Below are 9,240 nucleotides of genomic sequence, written 5' to 3' on the forward strand. Positions count from 1 at the left end.
CCAACCCAGCTCCACGTGTCATGGCCTTCAGTTCAGGATACGCGGTGTTAGAAGTTAGAGAACCAGTTGGAATTAAAGTAGGTTTCAGATTTGGTGCAAATCTAACTAAACCAATACAGACGCGTGGAAAATTAGTAGTCCAAGATATTACGATTTTATTTTGTAGGAAACGAACGGCCACCCATTGCCATCACAGTTAGAATCCGAATTTGATAGATATTTCCTGAAGCAAACCAGATTCACCGATTCACTCCGGGCTTTGGAATCTCTGCGACACTTTCCTAGTTTTTCCCGGATTCCTCTTCCTCTCCAACTCCGAACTATAAAAGAAAGAAAAGACCCAGGTATTGCTCACAGAGAGAGATCGAGAGATCGAGAGATCGAGAGGGGCGCGACAAGTCATGGACATCCGCAAGGCTGGTGGTGTCGATAGATTCAGCAGTCTGCCATCGGAGATCCTTGAGCACATACTTTTCTTCACCGGGGTGAGGCAAGCTGTGCAGCTGAGCGTCCTCTCCTCAACATGGAAGAATCTGTGGAAGTCCATGCCTGATTTGTATTTGGATGCAAGAGACCTCCCTCCCACCGGCGACCAAAACTGGCGCCTCTTCAGTCTTGCGCGCAAGGTCTTGAGGCTCCGAACTGAGACAGTACGGAAGCTTCGCATCGTGATCTTCATGAACAGATATCAATCGATTCAGATATCTCCATTGCGGTGGTTCAACTACGCACAATGGTGCCATGCTGATGAACTCACTCTCTCCTCTCTTCCATACCCGTCCTCATCACCTATATCTCGGAGAAGAATATTGTTCGCTGATGAATACACTGGCATTGTCAATTTTGGCAAGCTGAGGAGCCTGACTATTCGGGGCATACGCGATTCTGTTAATGCATTCGAACCACCTTCTGATGCTTTGCCATTGCTTGAAAAGCTTTCGATGAGCCACTGTAGTTTTGAAGCAATCAATATTTCCTTTAGCAGACTGAAGGTGTTGACATTACACTATTGTTATGCACTAGGAGGCAATTTTCGTGTTGCCACTCCAAATCTAGAAACGTTTGACTACCGTGAGAGTTTTTTTCCTGTTTGCGAATTGGAGAACCAGCCTTCTCTCGTAGACGCGTCGATTGATATCAGCCTTTGTAACCAGAGTGGGGATGCTTTGCTTCAAGTCTTTCGAGCGATTCAAAATGCTACTTCAGTAAATCTGTCTTGGAGTTCTCTCGAGGTATGCTTCTTTCAATTTTACTTCTACCACCAATACAGGGGAAAGCAACAACCTGTACAATGATCTTCTTCGCATTAAAAATGACAAAACTGTTAATGTTGATGCTTTTTTAAGCAACTTGTGGTCATTGCACCTGCTAAACAATCAGGCCTGCTGAAATAGCATTGGACAAACATTCATGGAGGCCCTGGCCTTCAACCAGTACAGAAAGACAATAATATCTCGATGAAAGAAGCATCTCATTGCCCAAAAATAAAGACATCTGATTCAAGTACATTTTTTTTCTTATATTATAAAACTGTATATAGCAATGGAAACCTTCTTAGGGCCCTAATTTATATCATCAAAACTCCAATGTTTGGAAGACAAGCTTGCACTACAATCCAACCTTACTGTTGTTATATTCAGTACCAAACTTGAAATACCAGCATATTGAGATAGCAAAAAAGCCAGTTCACCATATTCACTTCTTAATTCATAGTTTCCTTAACTTTTTACCTAGTGTTGAACAAATACATTCTTCCCTCATTGAAATGAAGCAGAGTGGGGCTTCCCACAATTATTAATTTCAGAGTGGGGAAAAACAAAAAGATACTTCGGAGAATTTTGGCTCTCGATATTTTCTTGCAATTTTCTTCTCTGACATGGTCCCTTGAATATAATAACATAGTTCAATAATTTATCAAACAATCCATAGTTGTTTTTCCTCTTATTCTTCTGAATTGATTATTTATGAGCTTGCATTTCAGTACCTTAATTCTGTATCTTGCTTACCATGACAGGCTTACTACAAACAGCAACGTTCATTTAGTTGTCTACCAACATTCCATAATGCAAAGCATGTGACATTGGTAAATAATGGCCAGAGGAATATAATGTTGACAAAAGATCTGATGCAGAAGTGGCCCAATGTAGAGACTCTGACAATAAGATGAGAAGGTAATGAACTATTACATTTTCTGAAACTAATCAGTTATAGTACTCTATTTGTTTCATTCCAGATTTGAATTTCTCTCAATGGGCCTATCTCAGGAGTGCTTCGGATCGTCTCAAGAAGATGAATTTACAGCTTTAAAGCAAGCATGAGCACCAATTTCCCCGGCTGCAATTTTTTTTTTTTTTTTGATAGTAGCATAGAGTTGTATGGAGAAGAATTGTTAGTATTTAATAAAAATTCCACGAAACTTTTTGCACTTTTAACCAATTACCAGTCATGGCAAGTCAAAATTATTAGTGAAACTTATCTACTTTACTTTATATTTCTCCGAAATTTTCTTTTCTTATGCATGATTATTGAGGATCTATAACATTTTCGAGAACGAGGATCTATAACATCTACTTTGAACATTTTAAAGCTTTCAAATGATGTATGATTGTTATATCAGAAGTTTTTCTGAAGATGCCTGCACTTACCTTGATGCATTTCTAATCAACAATATAGAGCATGGGATTGGGAAAAAAGAAAGAAAAGAAAGAAAAAAAGAAAGAAAGAAAGAAACACTTTGATACATTGGAGAGTTCAGGCCACGAAAGGGGAGCATATAAAGATTGTCATTTGTCTCAAGAAATAATTATCATATTGCTGGTCCCAGTTTCTAAGTCTATCAGCAATTCATCCCTGGAATTTCAAAGTTTTTAATATTTTAAGAGTCATTGAACATTTTGAAAATTGAAGTTTTCCTTTTTCTCTTGCTTCAGCAGTAAGGGTGGAATTCTCACCTTTGTATTGTTTTCTAAGATATAAATGAAACACTAGTGTATCTCCAAGCGACTCTTGAAGGCCACATGCAAGCCCTAGACCACCAAATCCCATGTGTGCATAATAAAAACAAATGAATATCTAAAGCATGATGAAATCAAATGATCAGTAATTCATTATCATAATCGTCATAAGATATTCCAACCTTTTGGATCATCAAATTTATTAGGAGCTTGAAACTTCATATTAATATGTTTCGAGCTCTTTCCAAAGACTTGCCTTGCTCTCAGGACTTTTGGCAGTCTTTGAGAAGCATTTTAATATGGTTCGCTCAGTATTTGCTCCAAAGCCTTCAATTACTGTTGTCTTGGAGAAGTGCAATTGTTGGATGGCCTTTTTTTTCTAAATATTTTTTTTGGTACTATAATGTAGTGCAATAATTCCATTGGAAGATCTATTCTTAGGGTATCATATTCATGCATTATAGTAATCACTAGCAACAATTGAGGCCTAGTAACAATAACCAGACAACCCCAAATTCACTAGGATAGAGAACCCAACGCTAAAATATAAACCACTCATGATTGGGCTTATCCCTTTGATTCTTAATGCCAAACTTTTTAAGGACGTAGGAAGTGCCAAAGTAAATTAGTTGTCACTTTGACATTAGCTTGACTTGGCATCTCCATCACATTCATATACTTCATATTATCAACAAGTCCCTAACTACAATGGACAAGGTCATCCATTCAAACTTGGTGGCAACATCCCATCCATATTTCTCACATGATTTAGACTATCAAACATAGGTAGACTTGCAAAATCTCCACACTGTTGGGGAAGTAAGTGAACAATAAATAGACATATATATGTAAAATCTTACTCCAAAATCTTACAATTTAAAAGTTAAAGAAAAATGTAATATATAAAAACCATTTGCCATAACTCAGCACAAGCTCAAGCAATGGAACATTTTACTAACCATTGCTATAAAAAATTTGACTAATAGATTAAATAGAATTGTAGCTCTAACCTGTGCATCTGATTCGCATCAATGTTTACTAAGAAATTTGTGTTCTGAGAATCCAGATATGGCGCACAAATTACTGAAATATCAATGGAACTATATAAAAATGAAAAAAAAAAACATAAGCACAAAATACGATCCAGAGGAACAATACTTGAATGTGAATTCAATAGAATCTTATCCCTTTGGCACCATAGACCGTTCTCCTAAGGAGATCCATTACTTGGGATATTGAACTGATCAAAGATGACAAGATGTCTGAGCATATTTTATCAGGTTGTAAGTGATGACATTTATAAGGAAAATAAGACAATATTAGGCAAGCTATCACAAATTTCTCGGGATAAAGATAAACTTTGGGTATGCTATGCTCAAGTGTGTAGCAAGGAGAGTTAGGATGTATACAGTAGTGCGTGGTAGAGAGTAGTAGCATAACGGTATTGTATATCAGCAAGAATAGCAATATGTATCTACAAGAACTGGATCATGCTGAAGACTGCTATATGCGATCCAAGACGTGATGGGAACAGTCTTTAGGCTTAGAGAAGTTCTAACCATCCCCACAAGCATGGGTTTTCGCATCAGCTTCTTTGCAAGATATGGTGGGCCTGAACTAAACTAGTAGCGTTGGTGCCTTAGTAGTGCTTCTCACATCAGTATATTTTAGGAACTTGAACAGGAGGACCTTAAGGTCATGCATGAAAAAAAGTGGTAAAGGTGTGAGAAAGCTGTGAGGCCCAATAGTCCCGTATCGAAAAGACTCGTTCTAGAGCCTGGACATATGAGGCAGGTGTTTCCAAATCCTGCAGACGCGTTTTGGGCATGATATTTGGTATCATAGCCGAGGATGGCTCTTGTCCGATAGTGGGAAGGATGTGAGGCACAATAGTCCCACATCAGAAATACTCGTTCTAGAGCCTGGGCATATGAGGCAGGTGTCTCCAAATCCTGCAGACGCGTTTTGGGTGGAAAACAAAACCGGGAAAGGGTGAAGGACGCTTGCATGAAGCTCCGGAACCAAACAATATCTGGCAGGGGAGCCTCGTGTTCCCCCCCTCATGTGGCCCCCACGTAGGCACTGGGTGCCTCACGTGCCCCGCGCAGGCGGGGGCGTGACAAAAGCAATGATGGGTGTCTTTGTTTCTACTAGTAGCCTAACACTTCTGATTATCATGACAAAGTAATGGCATCCAATAGTCAAAAAATCTATTTACAACATATTAAATGTTATAAATGGCCATAAAAAAAAATAAACTGAATTAATGGTAATAAAGAAATTTTAAAAATCATAAATCAAATCTCAATAGGTGAAAAATAAAAGATAAGATCATGGTTGTGGATAAGCTTGACAAAACAAATGCATGCATCCGCTTGTTTTCGATCCTCAAGTGAAAACACATATTCTTGTGGCCTGTGTTTCATCACTATGAGATCCAATCTGCATTGTTGTAGCCTTCCAGTATAGCCAGACACCCGTGAAAGATCATATATCCTAGTTTCTTGTAGATCTCGAGACTCTGATCAGTGCACTCTAATGGGGTTGATTCAGTTTGTCAGTATATTATATGTTCCCCTACTCCATAATATGGTTGTGTGCTAACTAGTTTCCAATTGATTAGATCAAATCATTCAGGTGCTTTCTCAATAAAATGAGACTGAATTATCTTAGGTCTTGAAGGGGTTTTGAGAATTCTATTTCCCAAAATAACATCAATAACCTCTATGTCCTTCTTGACCAAGTTTTTTGAAAGGAAATGTTTCATTTCAATTATTAAATAATTGCCCAAACATCATCAACAGCAAGCAAAGAATCATAGTTTGGCTACCTCGGAAATTATAGTTAAGACAATTATTAGCATTCTTTAGCACAAACCTATTTAAGATCATGACTTAGCCTCATTTAGCAAAGCTTTTGGAGTGCCAGAAAGTACTTTCTGGCCCTTCAAAAGCTCTTTTGGATGATATAATAGTGTTTAGTAAAAAATCTGAAAGTTGTTTTAGATTAGTTAAATTTTCATGATGATCAAAATGCCCACAAACAAATACCATAAAAATATTATACTATGTAATAATATATTAATATATAATTATTATTATATTATATTATATTATTATAATAATATATTATTATATTATATTATATTATGCCTTATTACATTACATTATATTCCAATTATAAATTTCATTGTATTACACTATAATATTATATTATATTACATAATGTAATAATATTATATAATATTATGTCACATTGTAATGATAATATACTATGTAATAATACATTTATATATTATATTGTATTATATTGTGTAATATAATGTTATATTATTATGTTATAGTATACAATATTATATTACACTATATTATAATAATATTATATTAGATTACAATATTATGTCATATTATATTACATTACAATAATCTTATACTAGGTAATTATATTTTAATATAAAATAATATGTCATGTTACACTATATTATGCTCTACTATACAATATTGACCTATATTATTATTTTATCACACTAAAAGCAGTTTCACAAATTGGTTACCAAACCTATATTAATGTTCCAAAACTCTTTAGAAACATAGTTACAAAATAGTAAACAACTTTTTGCAAAAGCTTTACTTTTCAAAAGCTCTACTTCTGGAAGTTTCAAAAGTTCTACTATCAACACCAATCCCACATACTAATTTAGTTGAACTTCTTATGCCATTGTTTGGTTGCTTATTTTAAACCAGAAAATGGATTTTGCCGATTTGCATACTTCGTCTTCTTGAATACAGACAATTAATCTCTTCTGCTAATCTATATAGATCATCTCATTTAGCTCGTTGTTTAAGATGGAGGGGGGGTGGCAGTCCCCTACTAAGCGACATCAGGCTGATGCTGAGAGATTGCAACGCCTTTTAGATGGTACACGTATACTGAAAGGCGAACAGAACCGCAAACTGGGTCGCATCTTATGTTACGCAACATTCTGGAGAGATACTTTGACCACACCAGAGGGCCTTTCCCTCGCATCTGAGCCAAGTTTTAGTCTCTAATTCTGTTGGCAGGTCCTACACTAGAGTGGGGTGAGCAGCCGCTGTACAAAAAAAAAAAGAAAAAAAGATGGATGCCAATGGAATGAGCATATGAACTTCTAAGAATTGGCAAGTACCACTAATGCTTATATAACTAGCAAAATCAGTATCTGAATATCCAATTAGATTTATTAATGATTGTTTTGAATACCATAAATCTATATTCGGTATTCCATTTAAATATCTAAGATTTCTTTTAACAACAATTAAATGTGATTCTTTAAGATTATAATGATATCTAGCACATGAGCAAATATTAAACATGATATCAGGTCTACTTGTAGTTAAATACAATAGAGATCCAATCAAACCTCTATTATGTTTTAAATCAATGCTTTTACCATACTCATCTTTATCTAGTTTATAAGAGGGGCTTTTAGGGGTATCGATGTGCTTTGTATTGTCTAAATTTTTTCAATATTTCTCTTGTATACTTGCTTACAAAAATTAAAATATGGATATAGATTTTTGCAATTCAGGATCCAATTTAGTAGCAACATTCCCTTCCTCTCTTTCTCTCTCTTTCTCTCTCTAAAAGAGAATGTGAAGCATTGAAATGTTATGAATGATGATGGATTGGTTCCGTAAATTAAACAAGTAATGTGCCAGGTCATCTAAATATTAAATCTTGCTTCTAAATGTAAGTTATGTTTTCTCTGTCTTTTCTTTTCTTTTTTTCTTTTTTATCATTTTATAGCGAGAAAAGGAGAAAGAATCCAAAACTCGAATTGGAACCTCTCCTTATTAGGAGGGTATGGAGACCATACCAATGCCTAGTTCACAACTTTAACAGCTTATATTGAAGTTCATTACAATCTGACCTGCCAAGCTTAAGTTTTTGGTTTCAGAGTGCGTAAATCAGAATTAACGTAGGATAAATTGACATCCTTTTCATTCTTGGGCGCTCCCAATCCAAAGCCAATATTTTCACAACATACTATATAAATTAATATCTCCAGGCCAGCACTATCGATACCGGTTCAGCGTGTTGCAAAAGAATTAAATTGGGCAAGAAATTTTTTGTTAGTAATAAATTTATGCTGACCGCCATCATAGCATGATTACAATGATTTTTTCCAATATAGCCTGTATTCTGTAATGTCAAAGGTGGCTTTGCTATGCCACAAAAACATGGGTCAGTATTAGACTATTAGTTCAGTTTCTATTAATTACTTTTGCATTTACTGAGATACACAAATCAAGGTGGTCCTAGAATTAGAGCTTTGCAGACCTGAAATAATATTTGCCATATTGTTTGGAAGCATCCAAATCATTAAGATCTGGTTATGCACATTAAGAGGTATAGATCATCTTTGAGAGTGTTGACTAGAATTATTTAACATAACATTGCTGATATTGTCCATTACCTATAAGATATGTGATTCTTTTTGGCCTTTAGTTATTTCTAGATGCTGAAGATGGTGACCATTGTGGATCTAGTAGCGAAATTTTTAGACCCGACCTGACCCGAATGACCGTTGGGTCTAGCGGTGGACCTGACCTGACCCAGCCCGATCTTCTATCGGATCCGGTCTGAGTCCAAAGTTAGAACCCAAACAAGAAAACGGAGTGGATCGGAGTCACTCATGACCCGACCCGATCCATTTGCACCACTATCCTTAATGTGTGATGCCGGCCATTTATTTTTCATTAGTAGCAGTAAAACCTCGATCAGGTCGAAAGAAGAGAAACCTATCTCTCACTTGGTGAAAATTTTGGATTCATTTCAAATTAACTTGCATGAAATGGTGGCATGGGATGGTTTTTATTCGTGTTGAGCATGTCAAAGCAGAAGGTAGAAATCAAATTTGAGTAAGGAACTGCACAACAGACGCTCTATTCTGTAGAATTTCAGATGATGTTATTACTCAATGCAGCAGCATTTCATTTTTTGGAAAAATTTTACATAATTCGAGAGAAGTTCATAGATCTGCAGACTGCTCATCTGGAAGACAGCTTAAATGAGCTGGAAACATATTTCCTTGACACTGGTAGCTCAAATTACATTCACTCCATTTAATAGACCAGTAACATGCTTCAACTCTGAGCTGCAGGAGAATATGGAGGATAAAATAATTGATCTTAAATATGCATGCATTGAGATATAAAGTGACGGAATACAGCTATTAGTCAGGAAACTTGCAATAACTATAATATATGTTTGGCTGAGTTCTCTTTTTGCATTGCAAGATGCAAAA

The 9,240-nt window shown here is 35.9% G+C and overlaps 1 protein-coding gene across 1 annotated transcript; it reads left to right on the forward strand.

Moving 5' to 3' along the window:
* The first annotated feature begins 401 nt into the window (after positions 1-401).
* On the forward strand, positions 402-2,167 carry LOC103717572 (putative F-box/FBD/LRR-repeat protein At5g44950). Its single transcript, XM_008806012.5, has 2 exons — positions 402-1,232; positions 2,015-2,167. Exons 1-2 carry the CDS (start codon positions 402-404, stop codon positions 2,165-2,167), a joined length of 984 nt encoding a protein of 327 aa, XP_008804234.1.
* The last annotated feature ends 7,073 nt before the right edge of the window (positions 2,168-9,240 follow it).

The sequence above is a fragment of the Phoenix dactylifera genome, chromosome 4, assembly GCF_051530095.1.
Source record: "Phoenix dactylifera cultivar Ajwa chromosome 4, Ajwa_hap1_PhDact_Kaust_v1.1, whole genome shotgun sequence".
Lineage (NCBI taxonomy): Eukaryota > Viridiplantae > Streptophyta > Magnoliopsida > Arecales > Arecaceae > Phoenix > Phoenix dactylifera.

What these genes read in the sequence shown, in the direction of transcription:
- LOC103717572 (XM_008806012.5), top strand. Translation starts at nt 402, where the DNA reads ATGGACATCCGCAAGGCTGGTGGTGTCGATAGATTCAGCAGTCTGCCA. An exon ending in TGTCTTGGAGTTCTCTCGAG is followed by an intron (nt 1,233 to 2,014) that starts GTATGCTTCTTT and finishes TTACCATGACAG; the next exon opens with GCTTACTACAAACAGCAACG.